At 41.3% G+C, this 26,188-nt stretch overlaps 1 protein-coding gene across 1 annotated transcript in view; it reads right to left on the bottom strand.

The window, feature by feature from the left end:
* The window catches only part of LOC125456673 (complement factor H-like), a 77,194-nt gene that overhangs the window by 34,952 nt on the left and 16,054 nt on the right, over positions 1–26,188 (bottom strand). Inside the window, exons 4-10 of the mRNA XM_048540028.2 lie at positions 25,958–26,034; positions 22,126–22,323; positions 21,506–21,676; positions 17,500–17,670; positions 16,522–16,683; positions 14,527–14,706; positions 11,537–11,710 (exon numbers count right to left, since the gene is read on the bottom strand). Coding sequence (XP_048395985.1) covers positions 11,537–11,710; positions 14,527–14,706; positions 16,522–16,683; positions 17,500–17,670; positions 21,506–21,676; positions 22,126–22,323; positions 25,958–26,034 — 1,133 coding nt within the window. The remainder of the gene's footprint in view (positions 1–11,536; positions 11,711–14,526; positions 14,707–16,521; positions 16,684–17,499; positions 17,671–21,505; positions 21,677–22,125; positions 22,324–25,957; positions 26,035–26,188) is intronic.

Raw genomic sequence — 26,188 nt, 5'->3', positions numbered from 1 at the left:
AAGTCCCCAGGTCTGGATGGGATCTATCCCAGGTTACTGAGGGAAATGAGAGAGGAAATAGCTGGGGCCCTAACAGATATCTTTGCAGTGTCCTTAGACACGTGTGAGGTTCCAGAGGACTGGAGACTTGCTAATGTTGTCCCCTTGTTTAAAAAGGGCAGCAAGGATAATCCAGGTAATTATTGACCGGTGAGCCTGACATCAGTGGTAGGGAAGCTACTGGAGAAGATACTGAGGGATAGGATCTATTCCCATTTGGAAGAAAATGGGCACATCAGTGATAGGCAACATGGTTTTGTACAGGGAAGGTCATGTCTTACCAACTTAATAGAATTCTTTGAGGACGTGACAAAATTGATTGATGAGGGAAAGGCTGTAGATGTCATATACATGGACTTCAGTAAGGCGTTTGATAAGGTTCCCCATGGCAGGCTGATGGATAAAGTGAAGTCACATGGGGTTGAGGGTGTGCTAGCTAGATGGATAAAAAAACTGGCTGGGCAACAGGAGACATAGGGTAGTAGTAGAAGGGAGTTTCTCAAATTGGAGAACTGTAACCAGTGGTGTTCCACAGGGATCTGTGCTGGGACCACTGTTGTTTGTGATATATGTAAATGATCTGGAGGAAGGTGTAGGTGGTCTGATCAGCAAGTTTGCTGATGACACTAAGATTGGTGGAGTAGCTGATAGTGAAGGGGACTGTCAGAAATTACAGCAGAATATAGATAGACTGGAGAGTTGGGCAGATAAATGGCAGATGGAGTTCAATCCGGGCAAATGCGAGGTGATGCATTTTGGAAGATCAAATTCAAGGGCGAACTATACAGTAAATGGAAAAGTCTTAGGGAAAATTGATGAACAGACAGATCTGGGTGTTCAGGTCCATTGTTCCCTGAAGGTGACAACACAGGTCAATAGGGTGGTCAAGAAGGCATATGGTATGCTTTCCTTCATTGGACGGGGTATTGAGTACAAGAGTTGGCAGGTCATGTTGCAGTTGTATAGGACTTTGGTTTGGCCACATTTGGAGTACGGTGTACAGTTCTGGTCGCCACATTACCAAAAGGATGTGGATGCTTTGGAGAGGGTGCAGAGGAGGTTCACCAGGATGTTGCCTGGTATGGAGGGTGCTAGCTATGAAGAGAGGTTGAATAGATTAGGATTATTTTCATTAGAAAGATGGAGATTGAGGGGGGACCTGATTGAGGTCTACAAAATCATGAGGGGTATAGACAGGGTGGATAGCAAAAAGCTTTTTCCCAGATGGGGGACTCAATTACTAGGGGTCATGAGTTCAAAGTGAAAGGAGGAAAGTTTAAGGGAGATATGCATGGAAAGTTCTTTACACAGAGGGTGGTGGGCGCCTGGAACGCTTTGCCAGCGGAGGTGGTAGGCGCAGACACGTCAGCGTCTTTTAAGATACATTTGGACAGGTACATGGATGGGCAGGGAGCAAATGGACACAGACGGTTAGAAAATAGATGACAGGTTAGGTAGAGGATCTTGATCGGCGCAGGCTTGGAGGGCCGAAAGGCCTGTTCCTGTGCTGTAGGTTTCTTTGTTTCTTTGTTTCTTTTACATTCCCAGTTTTGACTTTACTCTCTTCATTTTTCAGAATAGGTGCTTAACCAGTATTCACTTTAAACTCACTGACTCAATCAGCTGTCTCAATGACACTTCCTCATTGCATGCTTAATACTTCCGGTATGCTTTCATTCTCCTCAAATAAAGATTGTTCCTTGCCACAGCCCTACCTTTAAAGGACCCTTGACTATATGCACTAATCTATACATAATTTTGCTCCTGCCCCATCCCATTTCCTGTGAGAAGCTAGACAGTCTCCTCCTTGTCCAATGACAAAAAAAACTGCAGATGCTGGAATCCAAGATAGACAAACATGAGGCTGGAAGGACATAGTAGGCCAGTCAGCATATAGATTAATGTACCCGTCAAAATTTCAGGTATTGCACTTCCTCAGGACTGGATGTAGTGGTAGGGGGAGCTGCAAATAAAAGGGGGGGTACGGTGGAGGTGGAATGGTGGTGATTGTTGGACACTGGTTCTCGGTACAAACTGGTTGGGAGGGATGGGAGGGATGAATCCAGTTGGTGGCTGGAAGGGAGGGTCAGAAGGTGGAATGGAAGGGAGGAGGTGGGACTGGAAAGGGAGACAGGGGCTGGGTGGGAAGGTTATTTGAAATTTGTCAACTCAAAGTTGAGTCCTCCAGGCTGTAGGGTGCCTCGGACTCAACAATGAGTTCACCAATTTCAAATAATTTTCCCATCCAACCTTAGCTTCCCTTTCAGCCTCACCTCTCTTTCTATTCCATCTCTGGCACTCCCTTCCAGCCACCAACTAGATTTATCCCTCCCATCAACCAACCAGGTCATACCTACCACCAGTGTCCACCTAATAGCACCATTCTGCCTCCACTCCTCCCCCTCCCCCATTATCTGCAGGTCCCACTAGCCCCACATCCAGTCCCGAAGAAGGGCAATACCCAAAACATTGATTGCTCCTTTCCTCCAGATGCTGCCTGTCCTGCTGTGTTTTTCCAGCCTCCTGTTTGTTCTCCTTGTCCAGACCTTGCGCTCCACCAGCCTTCATATTCAACAGGTCATACTGTGATATCTGCCATCTCCAATATGATTCCAACACTAATCACATCATCCTTCCCATTCAGCATTTCCAATTTGACTATTCCCTCTTTAAAATCTTGGTCTACTCACAAACAAAAACAGGAATATTCAGCAGGTCTGGCAATATCTGTGGAGATACTGGGGTTGGAAGGGGGGGTGGTGGCAGGTGGGTATGAGGAGTAAACAATAGGTAGATAGAGTCCAGAGAGACAGAACAGCAATTGGGCAGACAAAAGAACTGGTAAAGGTCATAAAAACCAAAAGTACTGCAGATGCTATTATTCAGAAACAACAGCAGAAGTTGCTGGAAAAGCTTAACAGTCTGGCAGCGTCTGTGAAGAGAAATCATAGTTAATGTCTCAAGTCCAGTGGCTCTTCCTCAGAACTGAGGAGAAAGCTTTGGGAAAGGAAGGTAGATTTTAGGGTAACTGAGTAAATTCTGGGCTGCTATCACAACCAACCCAAAGTTCCATTTTAGCAGAACTGAAGAAGGGCCTGAAACATTAACATGGACAAAAGTCAGCCTGGGAAAATCAATAGCTTCTAATAGGGGCCATTGGGTTGGTTGTGATAGTAGTTCATGGTCTAGTCAGCTACCCCAATGTCTACCTCCCTTTCCCACAGCAGCTTTACAACGAAGCATGAGACACTTAATAGATGCCACCTAGGTCCTAAACACTCCTCCCAAGTGAAACATAATGCTACTCATATATATTTCAATTTAGTATATTACATTTGCAGCTCCTGATGCCTCATGTAAGTTGGAAGACCAAATGGATGTCCACTTTGAGGAACTTTTCCATTCAGTTACTCAGTAGAAGTATGAGCTTCCAACCAGCCGTCACTGTAATTCTCCACCTGGCCTCTCTGTTCTTGGCCTCTGACAGTGTTTAATGAAAATTCAATCCAAACCTGATGAATGCTTCATTTATTTTTGTAGGAGCAAATCACTGCAGATGCTGGAATCTGTACTGAAAACAATAAATGCTGGAGATCACAGCAGGTCAGGTAGCATCGATGGAGAGAGAGCAGGCTAACATTCCAAGACATCTAATCATCAGACTCTTCATTTTTTTGACTGCACACTTTACTGCTTTCTGAACCAATGTAAATCAAGTTCATATATTTTGGGTCATAATCTCTGACATTGGTTTGTTCTGTTTTACTTTGATAGTTTGTTTCTTATTTTCTTTGACTTTCGATGGCAACTCTCTTGCCATTTATTCCTCTTCTACACACATTGTTCCTTTATTTGTTCACTTTGGCAACAACTTGTCATTTTACCTGTCCTGCCTTTTACCCAAACAAAAACTTTCCTTTTTGTACATATTTACATCCTCTTGCCCTCCAACCCGACTTTTTAATTTTTTCAAAACCTATTACATATCTAACCTTTTCCAATTCTACAGAAAGGACACGGCACTGAAGCATTAGCTGTTTGTGACTCAACAGAGGTGGGCAGACCCATTGAGAATTACCAGCATTTTTACGTTCATTTAGTGGAAACACAGCTTTGTTGGGTGGGAAGGCAAAACAACCAAAAAATTTTAAAGCATACGAGTAAAACAAAATCTTTATTTTATCTTCTGTTAGCAAAGAAAGCACAGACAGAAGATTTCATTGGAAGTGTAAAAATCATGAAAGACCCAAATGCAGGAAACAAGGAGGAATCACCCCATAGCAAAAGGATTGAGAACAGAGAATCACACAAAGAATTCTGGTGCTAAAGATCTGAAACGAAAACAGAAATTGCTGGAGAAACTCAGCAGGTCTGGCAGCACCTTTGCAGACAAAAACCAAGTTAAAGTTTTGGGTCCAGTAACCCTTCATCAGACTGAGAGCTGATCAAACTGATTAAATGTGATTGGTAGAAGAAGCAACAGTGACAGAAGGAAACTGTTGACCCAGCTAGTGGATAGAGTCTGGAATACATTATCTGAGAAATTGATTCAATTAGATTCAACCATGGATTTTAATCATCATCTGAATGGGAAGGAATGACCCAGCTCTAGACTAAAGGCAAGGAGTGGTTCTCAGTGTATTATTCTTGCAAATAGCTGGTACAGACGCAAAGAGTTGTGAATATGTGTGAATTTTGTGTTGTAATCATTCTGTGATTTATTGAGACACAAAATTCTGTTAAGTGCTAGTTTTATTTGGATTAAAAGCAATTCAGATGAAAATACTAAAATGGGAATTGCATATAGGCTTCCTAGCAGCAATCAGGATGGAAGGAAGAAAATAAATCAGGAGATGGAAAAGGTATGTAAGAAAGGCACTTTTACAATAATCACGGGGCACTTCAATATGGATATGGACTGGGAAGATGAGATTGGTAGTGAATCTCAGGAAAAGAAATTTGTAGAATGTCTACAGGATTTTCTTTTTGGAGCAGCTTGTGGTACAGCCCCGTGGCAACTCTGGATTTGATGATGTTACAGGCAAGACTTGATAAAGGATCTTAAGGCGAAGGAACATCTAGCAGACAATGACCGGAATATGATAGAATTCATCCTGCAGTTTGCGAAGAAGAAATTGGAATCAAATAGAACGGTATTACAATTGAGTAAAGGTAACTACAAAAACACGAGGGAGGAGCTGGTGAGAGTTGATTGGAGGGATAGCAGGGAAGACAGTGGAGCAGTAATGGCTGGAGTTTCTCAGGACAATTCAGCAGGCACAGTAATAATTCATACCAAGGAAGAAGAAACATACTAAGGGGTGGACAAGGCAATTGTAGTTGACAAAGGAGGTCAGGGACAGCATAAAAACAGAGAAAATGCATACGTGGTGAAGATAAGTGGGAAACCAATGGCTTGGGAAGCCTGTAAAAACTAACAGAGGATAACAGGAAAAAGCAGTAAAGAGGGAGAAAATGAAATTTGAAAGTAAGCTAGCTAGAATTAAAAACCAGATTGCAAGAGCTTTGATTTTAGATATATAAAAGGTAAGAGAAAGGTGAAGTGAACATTGGACCACAGGAAAATGAAGTTGGAGACATAGTAATAAGGAATAAAGAAATAGCAGGTGAACTGAATAGGTAATTTGCATCAGTTTTCACAGTGGAAGACATCAGCAGCACACCAGAATTTCAAGAGAATCGAGGAGTAGAGGTGAGTGTGATTATCATCACTAAGGATAAGGTGCTGGGGAAGCCGAGAGGTCTAAAGGTGGATAAATTACCTGGACCAGATGGACTACATCCTAGAGTTCTGAAGGAGAAGCTGAGGAGATTGTAGTGGCATTGCTAGTGATCATTCAGGAATCACTGGAGTCAGGGAAGTTTCCAATGAACTGGAAAAAGGTTAAAATAATACTCCTGTTTAAAGAAGGAGGAAGGCAGAAGTCAGGAAACTATAAGCTGGTTAGCCTGAGCCCGGTGATGGGCAGGGTCCATTATTAGGTATTGCGGATTACTTGAAAGTGCGTGGTAAAATACAGCTGAGTCAGCACGGCTATATTGACAGCAGGTTACGCCTAACAAATGCGTTAGAACTCTTTGAGGAGGTACCGAGCAAGTTAGAAAAAGAAGAGCCAGTGGAAGTGATCTATTTGGATTTCCAGAATGCCTTTGACAAGGCCCCATACAGGAAGTTGCTAAATAAGACAAGAGCCCAGCATGTTAGGGCAGGGTATTGGCATAGATAGTGGATTGGCTGACTAGCAGAAGATGGAGAGTTGGGGAAAAAAGAATCTTTTTCATGATGGCAGCCAGTGACTTGTAGAGGTCCCCAGGATTCTGTTTTGGGATCATAACTACTCACATGATACACCAATGATCTGGACGAAGGAATGTAGGCATTGTCGCTAAGTTTGCAGATGATGTAAAGATAGCTGGAGGGAAAGTTCAGGAAGCGGGGAGGCTGCAAAAGGACTTGGACAGGCTAGGAGGGTGGACAGAGAAGTAGCAGGTGGAATACAATGTGTAAGGTGTCATGTAATGCGCTTTGAAAGGAAATATAGATGTGGAGACCATTTTCTAAATGCAGAAAGGCTTCAGAAATCTGAAACACAAAGGGACTTGGGCATCCTAGTTTAGGATATTCCTAAGGCTAACGTAAAGGTTCAGTTGGCAGCTAGGAATAAACATACAATGTTTGCATTCATTTCAAGAGGGCTAGAATACAAGAGCAAAGATGTAAAGTTGAAGCTGTATAAGGCTCTTTCCAGACAGGATTTGGAATGTTTTGCGTATTTTCGGGCCTGAGTCTAAGGAAGAATGTGCTGGCCTTGGAGAGGGTCCTGAGAAGTTTTAAAAGAATGATTCTGGGGATGAAGGCCTTGTCATAGAAGCAGTTGAGGACTCTAGGCCTGTACTCGATGCAGTTTAGGATGAGGAGGGACTTGAATGAAACTTTCAGATTACTGAGGGGTCTGGATAGAGTGGACTGGAGAAGGTTTTTCTGTAAATAAAGGAGACTAGGACCCAAGGGCGCAGCTTCATGGTGAAGGGGGCGACCTTTTAAAACTGAGATAAGAAAGAATTTCTTCAGCTGGATGGTGGGGATTCTGTGGAACTCATTGCTGCAGGGGGCTGCAGAAGCTAGGTCATTGAATGTACTTCAAACGTAGATAGATGGGTTCTTAATTGGTAAAGGGGTCAAGGGTTATGGGGAGAACACAAAAAAATGGAGTTGAGAAACATATCAGTCTTGATTGAATGGTGGGGAGCACACTCCCTGGCTGCATGGCCTAATTCTACTCCTGTCTTATGATCTGGAGAGGAAGAGAGGACTATTTGTGAATAATTTAAATGACAGATTTGCCTGAAATAAAGATTTTTTCAAATTTTTATTATCATCATAACTTTTTTCCAAACTAAATCTCAGCAAATAAACATTGATTAATTCTAGAAACTGCTCAGAATGGCCAGTTTATTGAATGAAATAGTACATTATATCTTTTGCTATTAACAATGTCAGCACAATTCGTACTTGCTGACTCATTCTGAGATTTCAATTTCGTCTCATACCTTGGTCTTCCCAAAGCCTCATGGTTCTTTGAGTATTTAACTAATTCTCTTTTGAAAGTTGTCAACACAGTGTGGCACTGGAGAAACACAACAGGTCAGGCAGCATCAGAGGAGCAGGACAGTCAATGTTTCGAAACATCGACTGTCCTGCTCCTCTGATGGTGCCTGGCCTGCTGTGTTTCTCCAGCCCCACACTGTAATGAGTCTGATTCCAACATCTGCAGTTCTTGCTATCTCTTTTGAAAGTTTCCATTGTATCTGCTTCCACCACCCTTTCAGATAGTCCACCCCAGAATATAGTTTGAAACCATTCTGATGAAGTGCCACTTGAAGCAAAACATCAACACTTTTTTTTCCTTTCTACAGATGTTGCCAGAGCTGCTAATTTTCTCCAGCAATTTCTGTTTTGTTTCCAGATCACAACTCACTCCATTCTCATGACGCCTCTGGTTCTTCGGTCAATTACCCTATATCTGTCTTTGGTTGCTGACCCTTTTGCCAGTGGAACTAGTTTCTCCATATTTAATCTGTTAAAATCTTGAGAAAACCTTCAAGTTATTGAATGCATTTTGAATTCCAGGTCATTAGCAAATATCAAATAGAGGTGCACCATTTCTAAAAGCTTAATCTGGGGAACACCACTATAGTGTCAAAAACAATTGTTCCACACAACTTTGCATTCTAAGGCCCTGAGCAATCTGAATCCATGCTGTCATTCGCCCTTTTAATACTGTGCACCTCAAATTGCCTAATAGGTCTATAACATAATAGTTTCTAAAAAGCATTGAAGAAAGTAAGATTCATAATAACAGTCATAGTACTCTCATTGACCCTTCCCCTTACTTCATTAAGGATGCAATTGATTTGAACCCATCATCCTCAGCCTAACCCTAATCTATTTCAAGGAAAAACATCCAGTTCAAGGCTAAACTTATGAGGCAGGCCAAGCCTTTGAAATTAAAAAAAAGTGAGAGAATTAATGACCAGAAATGATAATTAAGTGGGCAAGCTGAATTATTTTTTTCCTAGATAATAAAATGTGAGGCTGGATGAACACAGCAGGCCAAGCAGCATCTCAGGAGCACAAAAGCTGACGTTTCGGGCCTAGACCCTTCATCAGAGAGGGGGATGGGGGGAGGGAACTGGAATAAATAGGGAGAGAGGGGGAGGCGGACCGAAGATGGAGAGTAAAGAAGATACATGGACAGAGTGTAGGTGGGGAGGTAGGGAGGGGATAGGTCAGTCCAGGGAAGACGGACAGGTCAAGGAGGTGGGATGAGGTTAGTAGGTAGCTGGGGGTGCGGCTTGGGGTGGGAGGAAGGGATGGGTGAGAGGAAGAACCGGTTAGGGAGGCAGAGACAGGTTGGACTGGTTTTGGGATGCAGTGGGTGGAGGGGAAGAGCTGGGCTGGTTGTGTGGTGCAGTGGGGGGAGGGGACGAACTGGGCTGGTTTAGGGATGCAGTGGGGGAAGGGGAGATTTTGAAACTGGTGAAGTCCACATTGATACCATATGGCTGCAGGGTTCCCAGGCGGAATATGAGTTGCTGTTCCTGCAACCTTCGGGTGGCATCATTGTGGCAGTGCAGGAGGCCCATGATGGACATGTCATCAAGAGAATGGGAGGGGGAGTGGAAATGGTTTGCGACTGGGAGGTGCAGTTGTTTGTTGCGAACTGAGCGGAGGTGTTCTGCAAAGCGGTCCCCAAGCCTCCGCTTGGTTTCCCCAATGTAGAGGAAGCCGCACCGGATACAGTGGATGCAGTATACCACATTGGCAGATGTGCAGGTGAACCTCTGCTTAATGTGGAATGTCATCTTGGGGCCTGGGATGGGGGTGAGGGAGGAGGTGTGGGGACAAGTGTAGCATTTCCTGTGGTTGCAGGGGAAGGTGCCGGGCGTGGTGGGGTTGGAGGGCAGTGTGGAGCGAACAAGGGAGTCACGGAGAGAGTGGTCTCTCCGGAAAGCAGACAGGGGAGGGGATGGAAAAATGTCTTGGGTGGTGGGGTCGGATTGTAAATGGCGGAAGTGTCGGAGGATAATGCGTTGTATCCGGAGGTTGGTAGGGTGGTGTGTGAGAACGAGGGGGATCCTCTTGGGGCGGTTGTGGCGGGGGCGGACCATTTACAATCCGACCCCACCACCCAAGACATTTTTCCATCCCCTCCCCTGTCTGCTTTCCGGAGAGACCACTCTCTCCGTGACTCCCTTGTTCGCTCCACACTGCCCTCCAACCCCACCACACCCGGCACCTTCCCCTGCAACCGCAGGAAATGCTACACTTGTCCCCACACCTCCTCCCTCACCCCCATCCCAGGCCCCAGGATGACATTCCACATTAAGCAGAGGTTCACCTGCACATCTGCCAATGTGGTATACTGCATCCACTGTACCCGGTGCGGCTTCCTCTACATTGGGGAAACCAAGCGGAGGCTTGGGGACCGCTTTGCAGAACACCTCCGCTCAGTTCGCAACAAACAACTGCACCTCCCAGTCGCAAACCATTTCCACTCCCCCTCCCATTCTCTTGATGACATGTCCATCATGGGCCTCCTGCACTGCCACAATGATGCCACCCGAAGATTGCAGGAACAGCAACTCATATTCCGCCTGGGAACCCTGCAGCCATATGGTATCAATGTGGACTTCACCAGTTTCAAAATCTCCCCTTCCCCTACTGCATCCCTAAACCAGCCCAGTTCGTCCCCTCCCCCCACTGCACCACACAACCAGCCCAGCTCTTCCCCTCCACCCACTGCATCCCAAAACCAGTCCAACCTGTCTCTGCCTCCCTAACCGGTTCTTCCTCTCACCCATCCCTTCCTCCCACCCCAAGCCGCACCCCCAGCTACCTACTAACCTCATCCCACCTCCTTGACCTGTCCGTCTTCCCTGGACTGACCTATCCCCTCCCTACCTCCCCACCTACACTCTGTCCATGTATCTTCTTTACTCTCCATCTTCGGTCCGCCTCCCCCTCTCTCCCTATTTATTCCAGTTCCCTCCCCCCATCCCCCTCTCTGATGAAGGGTCTAGGCCCGAAACGTCAGCTTTTGTGCTCCTGAGATGCTGCTTGGCCTGCTGTGTTCATCCAGCCTCACATTTTATTATCTTGGAATCTCCAGCATCTGCAGTTCCCATTATCTCTGATATTATTTTTTTCCTACTTGGGTTAAGGCTTTAAACTTGGAATAGGTGATGAATAAGATGGTCCTTTGTAGCATCCACACTAAGCAAGTAATATGACTATTTTATGAGTCAGGAGGTGACCAAACTGCTGTAGAATAATCAGTTACTTAACTGCTACAGTACGCATAACACTTTTGTGGCTGATTCCACCACCACTCCCCAACGCCGCACCCCCCCCCCCCCCAATGCCCCCCCTTCCCCCCTCCCCAAACCCCTTCAATTTCTAGTTAATCAGGGCAGAGATGTTGATGGTGAGAGATGAGATAAGCCCTGAAAGTAAGGCACCGACACGGTAGAGCTATAAACAGGACTGCATGTTTCCTAACAGGACAGCAGAAGCAGAATGGCATAGATGGAGCTAAGCAATTCATAAACCCCTGCAATCATTTCACGCCAAGACTCAAATATTTGTGGACTAACAGAAAGTTGAGTAACAAGGAGCATCCTCAATGACGTCAGAATGCAGCACTTGATTGCATGGGCCACGAATGCATGAAATTTCACAATGCATAAAGCAATGTTTAACTGCGGGCATTTATGCGGTGAGAACGTACTGTTGGATAGCTACCTTGATGTTGAGTTATTTAACACCTTCTCATTAAATGATTCCATAATTAGACAGGACCCAAGAAATTAATCCTACATATTTAGAGAAAGACTGCATATTGAAACAGTCAATTTTATAAAAGAGATTTTTAAAAAAAAAAGTATCTATCAAATTAAAAAAAAACGTGCTTACCAATGCAAATAGGTGCCTCTGTCCACCCTGTGGAAGAGCAAGTCGCAATCCTTGGCCCATAAAGACGAAAGCCACGATTACATTCATAGCTTAACTGGGCCCCTTCATCATACTTTTCTTGATTAGGATTAAATTTCCCATTTATTAATGCAGGTGGTTTTCCACATCCCAGTTCTGTAAAGTATAAGATCAAGTATAACTAAGAGTAAATTGGATTAGTTTTCCATAGAATTCAATTAAAACATAATAGCTGACTATGGTGAGACCAAATTATAGCATTTAATACCACATTCCTACTTTTACATTGAACAGTTGACCATGCCCCTTCTTAAGACATGGCCCATTTTTTACAAGTTTATCATACACTTCTAAATGTCTGTTCTTGCATACTGCTTGCAGCAACATTTGGTTGATTGCTGCTCTACTGTCTTGACGAGGAAGTTCAACAGCATTATGGCAGCTGTAACCTAAGTGGTTCATCAGTTGACATTATGGTGAAGATTTCGCTTCAGTATTTCATTAGCCTTATGTTGCCCTGAGGTAATAAAAGATAGATTACAAATGCAAATTCTTCTTTTCATGGAAATCATACTTGCTAGAGCAGTCTACTCTAGAAAGTCAAATACAAAAAATTTAATGTATCTTTCACATATTTACAATGTGGTGAGGATATCCATATTGTCAGGATTGTTGGCCTATAAAGACAAATTACCAGGAGTAATGCCAAGACTTCTATCCCCTTATAACTAATAATGTGCAGATGTACAGCATGAAACAATTTCATGCTTAATGACAGAAATATCTTCTCAATATAATACAAAAGCTTTGGTTATTCCCTGTGTAAATGGATAAAATCACATTTTCCAGAGCTCCTTATCAAGGCGTGACAAGGCACACTGTGTGAAGAAATAACATTATGCTTCATTGTTATGGAAGTGAGGAATTGGGAATTCCTTCAATAACACTGCATTATTTTTCTGACATTCCGTATAGATTTAATGTATTTCATGCGGAGAACACCAGTCCTTATGGCTTCAATGAATTTCTGAACATAACCCATTGGTAACAACAACTAAAAATATCTCCAGGAAGTATAGCACGCATGTGAAAAGCAGCATGTTAAGATGAACCAAAAAGAAACAATTGAATTATCACACTTGGGGATTATTAGCCTCGCTGTTATCTTCCTCAGCAGCATGGAAGACAGTGCAGGCTTGAATAAGGATGCCCCTGGCTGAGTCAGCTGCTGTAAGATGACTCGTACTCAAAAGGATTGGGTTCCAATTTCTTCCTGGTGGCCATCAAAGTCACAACTGCCTGTTACAAGGTGTAATAGGTGGCTTGTGTGGGCACATTTCAATGTCCAGGACTACGTGTTGAGGGAACACACTAAATCTTGGGGCAGCTGTCGCCAAGGTGCAATGGGTAAAGACCACAGTCTGATGTCTTCCTGCTGAAGGTAAATGGAGGTCCATTTTGTTATCGGACCCTCCAACTTTCAAATATAAGTAAATGTTAGTCTTGTGTGCATAAGAGATGTCTTGGTTTTGTGGATGGAGTCCAAGTCCCAAGTTTTGTTTCTTTACTTAACATGAAACAGTGCAGAATTGAACTGCATTTATGACTATAAATATATACAAAGGGATTTCATTTTGAGCAAAGTATATTTTTGAAATAAAAAGAAGGGTGGCTTCTGTGGCAAATCCAAATCCTTGAGCTACAAATGCATCCATGATCATAGCAACACAATTTTCCCCACGCCACATGTTTTCATATCTTTGCACCTTGACGATGCTAGCCAAGCAGCGAGGGCATTAAGATTCTTCTCTGTCAGTGGCTTTCCTCCAACTGCAGGGTGCTATTGACTGTATCAAAGTTGCTTTGAGTGTCCTGTCACTCACTGGGAATGTTTGCAAACAGAAAAGCTTCCAGTCCCTGAACATTCAAGTCATTTGTTGGCATTTGACATTAAATTCTGGATGACTGTTTCAATAACCTGGCAGCTGCCATGATTCTTACATACCGAAGAACTCTCAAGTTCCTGTCTCCTTCAAAGGAGACAAGGGTATCCCTTCAAACAAGGCTCATGACACCCTTAACACACCCGCAGACTGATGCAGAACATAGGTACAGGATTGCTTGTAAGTTGGCCTCTTGATGATGAGGTTTCAATGCTTGGAACTCTGGCAGGGGCTTGCATTATAACCTACATAATGTGTTCTGTATTATTATGGTCAGCTGTGTCATCCAAAACTGATGCCGACTGATTAACTCCGTGGCTCTTTATTTTTCAAAAGTATATTGTAAAGCACAGAGTTGGGTTCTAGTTGAGAGAGATGTCTTGAAGTTTATCAATGTCACAAACAATTTATGTGACTAAAAATACCTCTGACCTAGACATTGTCTGGGGCAGATGTTGACCTCAATGTCAAGAATCATATCTTTCTCATTCTCACTGTATTTTCCCACCTTTCTTGGCATTACTCTCGCCATAATGGGGAGGGGAGAGCTCCATCCAATGCAACTGCTTATGCAATAATGGGGCTTTTTTTTCTCCTATTAGTCAGAATGTCCTGCGGTGGTCAGGAGGTTACAGCATTGTGAATGACCTTGTAAGCTAGAGCTGGTCATTCCCGACCTGGGAACTAGGTTTTATTGTTCTTTTGGAGCACTCTCAAGATAAGCTTGTAGCCCACAGCCATGAAGACAGTCTACAGTCCTGAGAAAGATCACTCCAGGCCTGAGAAGCTGGTAACAGTATTCATGTGTCATCTCGACATTTAATATAACAGCGTGAGCAGTTAAATAAAACCTAATACTCTTACGTGAATGCAAATAACTCCGATTGTTTGAGTCAGTAGTAAAGTTACTGCAGCTGGCCTAACAACACTCTCTCATAAGTCACCTTCAGAAAATCTGTCAGCATTTGTCAGTTAACACATTCCTTTTGTCATTTCCATTACATTCTAGTAATTATGAAATTAAGTTACCCATGCAGAATGGAATAGAGTTTATGAGGTGCCATTCACCATCTTCGCATTTGATGTCACCACTCTCTTGTAATTTATACCCTCGTTGGCATCTGTAATTTCCTACAAAAGCACTTGTGAATGAATACCATGAATGAACAAAAAAGCCATGGTCAAGTTTCGGTGGTTGTGAGCATGGCCCTGTGGAAACAATTTGGTTTATTAGTGTTCATTTAATTACTGGTTTGCAATTGACATTTCCTTGATAAAGAAAATTATTATTTGATTTCAAAATAGACTCAGCAACAATGTACCAAAAATTATGGTGCTTGAAAGGTTTCACAAATCTGATCACAAATTTTATCTGATGTTAATATTTAAATGAATTTCTGGCTTAATAATTTATTGCTGTCATCTTGAGAGATTAATGATAATCTACAACCTGAAGGAATTCATAAAAGCATTTTCAAACCATTAAAATTTTAAAGAATTGTCACGTATTTTGGACCAGTTGATTTATCCTTAAGCAATTTGTGAGCATAATCAGAACACCAGCATGGCTTTGTAGGTCTTGTAACTTGCTTGTGGATCAGAAAGGTGTACAAAGATAGACAGAATGGAAGAGGAGCAGTATCCAGACAGCTTGGAGAAAATTACAGTCACGCCTTGCAAGGATGTACGAGTCTGGAGATGAATTATTGCTAAAAATAGTAAATGGAATAATTGGTCTCTCAGAGAACAAGGATTTGAAGACACTGATATTATTCATCAATCTTAATATGTTTGCTAAGACAAAAGGACAGAAAAATGTCGGCATGGCTCCTCAAGTTGGGAAGCTGTCCAAAATGGGAAAAAGGGAAAGCATAATATGGCATTGTTAGGGTTTCAATAATCAGGGGGGGTCAGCTGGTATCTTTGATAAGCAGGATTGACAGTCTCATGTCATATGCTTCATAACAATAACCAAAGTGAGAGACTTCTTGAATGGACTTGAAAAACAATTGCTGAAATAAATAAAGGATCCAAACATTGGGTCTATATTGGTGGTAACAACCTGGGAAGCATAGGTAAGAAGTGCTCTCTGGAGAGTGGCAGGTAGTAGAAGCTTAATCAAAGAGCCAGATCTCAACATTATTGTTTCAGAGATAGTAGGAACTGCAGATGCTGAAGAATCTGAGATAACAAGATGTAGATCTGGATGAAGACAGCAGGTCAAGCAGCATCAGAGGAGCAGGAAAGCTGACGTTTCGGGCCTAGACCCTTCTTCAGATTGTCTTTGGATTATTACCTGAGCCTCATACAAATTAGCACAGCATAAAATAAGATTAGAGAAGGCAACCTCTCATTGTGTTCCTGAGATGCTGCTTGGCCTGCTGTGTTCATCCAGCTTCACACTTTGTTATTTTAGAGAAGACAACATTCCTTTTTATTCATTTGCAAGATGAAGACATCACTGGCTAGGCCAGCATATATTGATCATCAGAGAGGAGGACAAATAAGAGTCAAATACATTGCTGTGGGTCTGGAGTCACATGTAGGCCCGACCAGATAAGAATGGCAACCTTCCTCCCTAAAGGACATTAGTGAACCAAAATGGTATTTTTTGGTCATCATTAAACACTTAATTCCAGATTTTTAGTGACTTCCACCATCTGCCATCAAGTACAAAAGCCAAAACATCTGGGAAGGGAAGAGTTTTGAGAAGTTCTCTCTCTCTCTGCATTGTCATTCCCACCTTGAGTCCATTTGCATTCTGTACATTTTCACAAAAAAAGGTCCATTTACCCATGACACCAACAGAAGAATGATGACCATGTTAAGCAAAAAAAAAGCAAACAATCCAAAAAAGCTAATAGTGGAATTGTAAATTTTATTCTAATTCAACAAGATACACTTTGCTACATTTCATATCTATTTGAAAGATATTTTTTAGAATGATGTAATTGCTTTGAAGAAAACTATAGTTTCATTTTATGGTTTGCTTTAAACTAAGTCAAATGAATAAAGAGAACTTACCTGGACATTTTATTTGCGGGTTCCAGCCATTTAGAGTACACGTAGATTGTTCTTGGCGGTTGGAATTTCTGCAAATGTAAGTTATACTTCGCGAAAGAGGAAATGTCCAAGTATAGGATGGTCTGAAAACTGCGTCAATGTTTGGTAACTGACATCTAATTGCTGAGAAAGGTAAATTGACACCAAAGTTCAGACATGATATTGATAGCATTACAAGCTGACCAAGGCTCAGTTTACGAAATATTATAAAGCAATGCTTCTAACCTATTAATGAAATTTTAAAAAAAGCAAAGTTAAAGAACTAGAATATTCAGATTTTCCTTACAAATGCTGCAATGTCTAAACAATTACACTACATGGAACAATGGAGGCAAACTGATCCACTGAAGTTGCTGCATGGTTAGAATTAGCCATGCAATTCTGTTTTTCTCTCTGAAAATTATGTTTTTGGTGAAATTTGTTTTGTGTTCTCGCTTTTTTAACTAAATATTTTTTTCTCCATGTTCTTTTTCAACTAGCCAGAACAAATCCTAAGATTGCACTGCCTTTTTCAATGAAGAGATTTCTTATCTGATCTGTGTAGCCGATCCATTATTTGTAACACTTCATTCAGATCACTATTATGATAAGGTGAGCAGAGGTGGAATCACTCTGTTCATTTCCAATCTCTTGTTGGTTGGAAGAGGTCTTTTAAAAAAGGAAGTGCTTGCCAAGTCAATGAGTATTTAGCTCACTGAGTGTTTCACTGCTGTGATTGTATAAAACACTCACAGACATGTTTCCTTGAGACTTCTTTGAGAAGAGAAGAGAACAGTATTTATTGTACTTAATCCAATCTGTATAAAATTATTATAGTTAAATAGTACATGCTGCTTTCATTGTTGTTGTTGTGATGTTGTTCATAGAACATGAATAGGCAGAATTATTTGTTATGCTTTTAACAATTGAGGATAGATTAGAAACCAAAAATTCAATTACCTACACATCGTGGATTTGGATTCCATCCAGATGCTTCACATATTACTGATTTTGGGTAAGAAGGTTTGTAGCCTCTATCACAGATATAGTCCACTTTTTCACCATGGGAAAACATCCATGTAGCAGTTTGGAATTTACCGTTGGCTATTGGCATGATCGTACATACTATTGCTGAAAAACAAAATGATAGGTTTTGATACAGCGAACTGTTGTAATAACTCCATAATTACTAACTTCATGCTATCTATATAGCAAAATAATTATTGCGAAAGATGTAAGGGTGATATATGCACTACCTGAGCTAAGGAAAATTAGTGAAATATTAAGTTCACTTATTAAGTATTTTAATTCATATCTTAAGATAGTCTTTGTTTTCTTTTGGAGAACTTATGCCAGGATGGGGGAGGAAAGTATATGCAGAACAGTGCAGCATAAATTAGAATTAGTGAGAGTAATGGAAGTACAAAGTCAAAGCTTAGGGCTCTTTCTCTGAATGCATTTGAAACAACATAGATGAAATTAAATAACTGAATATGACTCAATAATTGTTAAGGAGAAGTGGGTACAGGGTGTCCAAGATTGTGAACTCAATGTTATAGGATATTTGATATTTGGAAGACTGGTCAAAAAGGAAAAGAGGTAGCTTTTTCAATAAAGGTGTCAGTGCAGGTGTGAACAGTGATACGGGTGTAACTGATTGTGATGTGGAACAGTTTGGGTGGAGAAAAGGAACTGTTGCAGAAAGAAGTTTGAGGTGCGAGTTGTCTGTAGGTCCCCAAAGAATTCCCTCACTGTAGAACAAAGTATAAATGAAGGTGAGAAATAGTGGAAATGTGCAACAAGGGTGCAAAAATTGTCATGGGTGATTTTAATCTGCAGATTGGCAGATTGGAAACTATTGGCAGATATTAGTAGAAAATAAAAGCAGGGAAGCACTTCTGAGACTTTATAAGAATCTGGTCAGACCATATGTAAAATATTGCATGCAATTTTGGACCTGACACCTCAGGAAGGATGTACTGGCTCTGGAGTGGGTCCAGAAGAGGTTCATGGGAATGATTCTATATGGGGATCATTTGAGTACTCTGCGTCTATACTCAATGGTGTTTAGAAGGCTGAGGGTGGATCTAACTGAAATTTATAGAATACTGAACGGCCGAGATAAAGTGGTTGTTGAAAAGATGTTCCATTCGCAGGGAGAGACTAGAGCCTGAGGGCACAGCCTTAGAGTAAACAAAAGACCCTTTAGAACTAAGATGAGGAGAAACTTCTTCAGCCAGAGAGTGGTGAATCTGTGGAACCAGGCCATTGGCTACATTTAAGACAAAGATAGATAGGCCCTTGATTGTCAAGGGGATTGAAGGATATGGGGATAAAGTGGGAGAATGGGGTTAAGAAACTTTTCAGCCATGATTGAAAGGCAGAGCAGACTGCATGGGCCGAATGGCCTAATTTCTGCTCCTATGTCTTATGTCTTATGGCCGGGCAAACCAAGTGGGCATGTGTAACACAGAGAACAAATTTGAAGGGTGCATCACAGATTGTTTCTTATCACAGCATAATGCAGAACCTACCCAGGAACTGGCTGTTTTAACCTAGCAATTTGTAATGAGGTAGGATTAATAAGAAAGCTTGTAATTAAGGATCCTTTAGGGAGTGACAATCAAAGTAAGGTAGAATTTCAAATTCAGTTTGGAAGAGTGAAAGAGATAGAGTGGGAGAGAGAGAGAGGTCGAGAGAGAGAGAGAGAGAGGTCGAGAGAGAGAGAGAGAGGGATAGGGTGATTCAAATCTCAAACCAGTATCCTCAACTTCAGTAAGAACAATTACAGAGGTACGAAGGAGGAATCTAAAGACTGCTGGGAAAATAGAGAAATAGGAAAATCAATGGTTGTGCTTTGCCAGATAGGCAGCTATTTCGTAACACTCAATGATTTATTATGGTCAAAAAGAAGGAATTTAATGAGAAGGATGAGGGTTGACAAATGTGTTCAAGGAAAGTACCCAACGAAAACTAAAATATAGAAAGCAGCAAAAGCTAGTATTGGCCAGAGGGTTTGGGAATTTTTAAAGAACCAGCAACAGATGACTAAAAATCTAATAAAATGGGAGAAAATTGACTGTGAAAGTAATTTGGCAAGAAATGAAAACTAAAAGTAAGAGCTTTGAAGGGTAAAATAAAGGTGTGGATCCCTTGGAGGATGTGCCTAGGGAATTAAGAATCGTGAACTGGGAAATGTCAGCTAATTTAAACCAATATTTTGCTTTGGTCTTGATGGCAGACAAATGACATGAGCCACAGGAAGAGATGCTGAATCATGCCTAGTCTGATGTTCTGAAGTACTATTTCCTGGCACATTAGTCTTCTAAAGCAACAGTTCACTAACAACCTTTCAGGAATGAAATCTGACTTCCTTACATATTCTGGCCCAAAAGTGACAGCAATGTAGATGTCTCTTCACTGCCCTCTGAAATAGCCCAGTAAACAATATAGTTCACAGGCAATACAGTGTGGTGCTGGAGGAACACAGAAGGTCAGGCAGCATCAGAGGAGCAGAAAAGCCAACGTTTCAGGTCGGGATGCTCCTCTGATGCTGCCTGACCTGCTGTGTTCTTTCAGTGTCACACTGTATTAACTCTGACTTCAGCATCTGCAGCCCTTGCTGTCTCTGAGTTGACAGGCAATTAGGGACGGAAAACAACTGTTGGCTCTGCTAGTGGCACACACTCCCACAAAAGAGCAAAACAGGTGTAACTTTTCAGCAACTGCTGAAGGCACAGAACAATGTCAGCTCCGAAGGCAATATTGAAGGTAGATTTAAGCATACCCCTCTATTTAAAGCCAAGGTAAATGGAGGCAGCAAGAACAAGAAAAGTTTAAAAATCTCAGCAGGTCAGGTAGCTTTCCATATGCAATATTGAGTTCAATCTTTGCCTCCACCTCATTCCTTCATCCAGTTCATTTTTCTTCCCCTTTCTATGTATTGCCGGATTGGTCTTCATCTTGCATCTATCTTTATGATGCATTTGTGCATAGCAATTTGCAAATCATCCGGGCACAGCCTTTGCTGTTCCCATTAATATGCTTTTTGTCTGTTGCATAATGAAATTCTCTGTTACTTCATCTTCCTTGCTGTCATCCATATCAGAGATCTACTCCTTTGCCTTTTCTGTCCACTCTACCCTCCCACTGCCTTACCCCTTACATTTCAATCTTTCTCAGTCCTGGTGAAAAGCTCCAAGTCTACATTATTGACTTGAAAGTGTTTTTCTCCACAGAAAGTGTCTGATCTGTAAAATTATTCAAGCTTTTCTTTAAATTTCAGATTCCAGCAGTGGCTCATTTTGCTTTTCTAAAACTTATTTAGCATATTTTTTCTGATCAACCTGTTCAGAGATATTATTACACACCTCTCGAATCACCTTTAGGGGAGGTGATGGGTGAGTGGTATTATCGCTGGACTGTTAGTCCAGAGACCTAAATAATGTCCTGGGGACCTGGGTTCAAATCCTGCCACAGCAGATGGTGGAATTTGAATTCAATAAATATCTGGAATTAAGAGTCTAAACCGTTGATGATTGTCAGGAAAAACCCATCTGGTTAACTCATGTCCTTTAGGGAAGGAAACTGCCATCCTTACCTGGTCTGGCCTACATGTGACTCTAGACCCACAGCAATGTGATTGACACATAACTGCACTCTGGGCAATTAGAGATGGACAATAAATGCTTCCTAGCCAGCAGCACCCTCATCCATGAATGAATAAAGGTAAAGGACCTCAGAAGCAGGTGGGATTTGAACCTGGGCCTCCTGGTCCAAGAGTAGGGGCAATACCTCTGTACTGCAAGAGAGCCCTAGTATTTTGCTTTTAAAACAGGAAAATATATTGAAATCATACTTTGCTACAATCATAAACAAGATGCAATATGTAGTACTGTTCAAAAGAACTTCTCAGCTTAAAATATAATTGAAATAATTTACTATTGACATAAAATTACCAGCTTACGTGTGCAACTTGGTAGTGGATTCCATCCATATTTACTGCATGTAGTTTCTTGAATGTTTTCAGGTCTATAATTGCGATTGCATTGATATTTTAGTCTTTGGGAATATTTGTAATTCTGTTCGTTGCTAATCACATTCCCATTCTCAATAACTGGTTCCATACAACTAAATTCTGAAAGGGAAAATTATTGAAATCATTTTGATCAGATTTTCAAAGTAACTGGAAATGTATTTTTAACAATGGTTAAGTACAATCTTAGCTATTTATGAAAATAGATCCCTGGAACCCTGGACCCACCAACGGCCCAGCCACTATCTGTTTGGTTTAATTGGTCTTTCCGCCATAAAGATGCACTGGGGATCTCCTGCCCAATTTTCAGCCAATAAATGAGGCCCCCATTGCTTCTGAAGAATGCTTATCCAAGTGTTGTCAACTGCTTCTTCTGGCAGTGCTGCAACATGATCCAAAGAGAAGGGCTGAAAACCCATCTGCAGCTATTGTGTTCCATAAAATCCTGGTTGATGCAGTTTTCTGCCCAAAATGGTGAAACGTAATCAGAAGAATTTCGAATGAAAAACACTTAGGACAACATTATGTACAGTATGGATATTAAGCATTACCTTTGCATTTAGGAACTGGATGACTCCATGTTCCATTCCCTAAACAATAAATTTCTTTGACACCTTCAATGTCCAGTTCTGGTGAATTACACTCGAATTGCAGGACAGAGCCAAAAGGAAAATGTTGATCAACGTCAAATAGCCCTGATCTAATGATCTTTCCATTTTCTGGTTCTTCCACTGGAGAACAGGTCACAACTGCAAAATAAATTGAATATAATTACTTTAACATGGAATATGCAACATTTCATATTGAAGTGTGCATTGCTTGCCAGTTTCATCTGCAATATTAGAAAACTAGCTCTTTTCTAACAGATCTTCTGATTTAGTAGTAAAACCACCAGGGGTGACACAAAGGGTATCTTTTACTATTTTGCTACCTGAACAGTAACCTGGCAACATGGATTATTTATCCTTTAGAGATCCTATATTGATAATCAGGCAGCTTCTATAGTAGACAGGTGATCTACTCTGTGGTATTAGTATTCAGAAAATGGAAGTGATAACAAACCCTGAATCACACAATCTGGGACTTGAATAATGGCAAAGGGTCATGAATCTGTGGAATTAACTATGCTGGAGTAGATGAGCGTCAGGACATTGGATAAATTTAAGAAGGAGGTAGACAGATTTTTAATTAGTACTGGGTTTAAGAATTATGAAGAGTGTACAGGAAAGTGGAATTGAAGCCAAGATGAAATGAACCAATGTGAGCAACTATTGTATTAAATGGTGGAGCATGCTTAAGGGGCTGAATTGCCTACTCCTGCCCTAAGTTCTCTTGTTCTTATGTAGTAATGAGACTCTTTTCCAGAAGGCTGTGATAAGTCCAAAAAAATACATAATGCTTATCACAAACTTGAGAAAAGTTATGCATGGGTTTCAGTGCCACTGCAATGACAAGTATTTGGTCTTATGTATCAACAAGTCATTGACCAAGTCAAGCAACATGTTCCACCGGCTGTTTATAATAAGCAGAATATTGACCCTGCTCAAAAAGACTGCACTTGTAAAATCCAAAATAAAATATCTATTGTTTTGTGTAGTTTTGAAATTGCACAGCACCTGCTGAACAATTCGTAATGAGCTAGCAGCTACTCTAACAACCAATTTAAGATAATCAGCCAAGTTCATAATATGACTCAGTTACACTTGCTAGGAAAGTCTACATGTGTGTCTCTGTAACAAAAGGGATATAGAAACATTGCATCTTTTGGAATTAGCCAGAAGCATGCATACCCTATTGTTCTCTGTTGCTTTCTCCATGGCAATGCCTCAATCAAAGCCAACTTGCCAAATGATCAGTATCCTTTTCTCTTGTCATGTAAATTGTTTTGAGTTTTCTGAAATTTGGCATTCCTACATTTCTCCTGTTCAGTGTAAAGCAATAGTTGTTGGCCACTTGTCTCCCCGGCAATGTTCACATTCTGTACTCCCAAGTGACTGTTGGAAATTTAATAATGATTCTCTGCAAGAACAGAGTCCATGAAATCCAGCAAGAGTATGTAGCTTTGATGTACATAAGCTGTACATTTAGTATTTTGAAGATGGAGGCATAAGGACTATCAGAAAGAGTGCTGATGAAACTCAGCCTTGATGTTTCCAATGCAGGCAGAGGGTTACACAGGACATAATGGGTGAGGTATAAAATGTGGTCAAATTAGGTAGAGACTGAGTAAGTTAAGCTCGGGTTTGAGCAGTCGATAAAGTTCCCTGTCTCTGCATTGAAGCTGAGGGTTACAACTAGAAAAAGTGACACTTAAGTGTCAAAGGCACTTCCTCTTTTGCGATAAAACAGCTGATTTTGCACGGACTGATATTAAACTTAGAAGAAGTTATAATTCATCTATTTTTGGTGAGGCATTTGAAAAAAGCAGTGACAGTCATACCACTAGTAGATGAGAGGTGTGTAGAGTGCCAGAGGTGCACATTTGAAATCTGACCCTATGTTTCCAGTGGTCCCATTAAAGGAAAAGGCCTCAGCAAAGTGATGATATGAGGAACACACAAACAATGATTTGATTAAATGCAGTGTTGATAATACAATGGGTGAATGCAAAATAAGACTGAGCAGTGCTTTAATTGCAAGTTTGAAAGGAAAGACAAATTAGACTATAATGAGCCAAAATACCAATCAAGCCATTATTGGTTCTGTGCCGTGGCTGGTTACAGATTTCAGACAAGAACAACGAAGAGTACAATTTGAATGCAATGATCATTCAGGACTTTAGAAAGGAAATGGTGATGGTCTAACAGATTGGGTGTGTCTTTAGTGATGTCTGCTGTTGTGAAAGTTGTATGGTATAAAGCTGAAGAACTAGGGTACATTTTGTTGCGAATATGATACGAGGGATAAGGTTGTACGATGAAGAACTTATAGCAGAAGAACATGTTTCATGAATTAGACAGGTATAATAAAGATGGAAGGCAGATGGATACAAAATGTATTAACTAAGAGATAACCTGTGATCAGGTTTAAGGAAAATGGGGGAAGGAGAAGAGAATTGCTCAGAAATCACACAGAAACATTCCATATGGTGCTCACAACTGACACTCAAACTGGAGAACAAGTATCTCATGGGAAATAATTTGACTACTTTTTAAAATTTTCACCAAGAGGAATTTAGGGCTGATTCTGCTCTCAGTTTGGTCTTGAAGCTATGAATGGTTATTATGGGTCAAATCCTACTTTTTTGACAAAATGTAAGTTCTGTAAGTTTTTGGGAGGCATCTCGAAATGAAGTCCAATGAGATTTCTCACTGTACCTCACCAAACTCACATCATTTACAACCTACCTCACCCTATGGTATCCCTCATGTCTGAGCCTATCCCCATCCTATCATTTGCTGTTGCTGGAAAAATTTGTCACCTAACAGACACTGCCAAAGATCAGCATCCCTTGCACATGTGCTATGTTTAAAAGCCCATTGTGCACCCAGACTAGAGCTGTCAGTCTGGAGTTGCCTTTCGTAGGTCCAGACATTTTCCTGGTCATGGCAAAGAAGGTAAATTGGCACCCCATTTTATGGACAACGAGACGGATGTCCTACTGGACAAATGTGGTACATCCTCTTCCCTTGGGACCAGTAGTATCAGTTTGGATATCCGACCAACTTGGACATAGGTTGCCACCTGGGTCAGTGCAGTCTCAGTCATCTGGTGGAAAGCCCAACATTTTAGGAAGAAGATCTTTTTCGGTCTGCCAGCATAAGTGCCACCATCTCCTCTTTGATACCTCAGTTACTCTACCTCTGTTATTGTACCCACCTCTCACCCAGGCAGATGCTCTACTTTCACTAATACTGGATCATCTTCCCCATTTGCTCTCACTCATCCCAACCCCTTACATCACTAGCCCTGCCTGATGTCTGTGCCGCCAATCCACTCATCCAGAGTACCTCCCACATGCACCAAAAGACTATAAGACCATAAGACATAGGAGCAGAAATTAGGCTGTTTTGCTCGAGTCTGCTCTGCAATTCAAAATTGGCCTGATATCTTTCTCAATCCCATTCTCCCACCTTCTTCCTGTTACCTTTGATCCCATTAACAATCAAGAACCTCTGTCTTAAATATACACAATTACCTGTCCTTGAGAGTCTTCTGTGGCAATGAATTCCATAGATTCATCACTCTCGCTGAAGAAGCGTGAAAGTTTCCTCACAGCACAGCAAAATGTAAAAAAGACGCAGCGAGTTGCTCCCGATGTCAAGATAGGCCTCACTAGACTTCTTACCCAGTTCTACTAGAAATCTTGCCATATGTGTTCCATTATTATCTAAAAATTATGTTTAACAAATACAGACTGATAAAGCTTTTTAAATACTTTACCTTCGCAATATGGAACTTGACCACTCCATCCATCAACTTCACAAATACGGTAATTCTTCGTACCCACCATCCTATATCTTTAAAAGGAAACAGTATAAAAATGCTAATTATTTTCTTTAGCATGAAAGAATAAGTTGCATTTACGTATACACTTCTAAAGAGCACAGGACATAATTAAGCAGTTTACAGCCAAAGAAATACATTTGTTTAAAAGTGCAGTCACTGTTTTAA

This window comes from Stegostoma tigrinum, chromosome 8 (genome assembly GCF_030684315.1).
Source record: "Stegostoma tigrinum isolate sSteTig4 chromosome 8, sSteTig4.hap1, whole genome shotgun sequence".
Taxonomy (NCBI): domain Eukaryota; kingdom Metazoa; phylum Chordata; class Chondrichthyes; order Orectolobiformes; family Stegostomatidae; genus Stegostoma; species Stegostoma tigrinum.
This window is presented reverse-complemented; position numbering and strand designations above follow the sequence as displayed.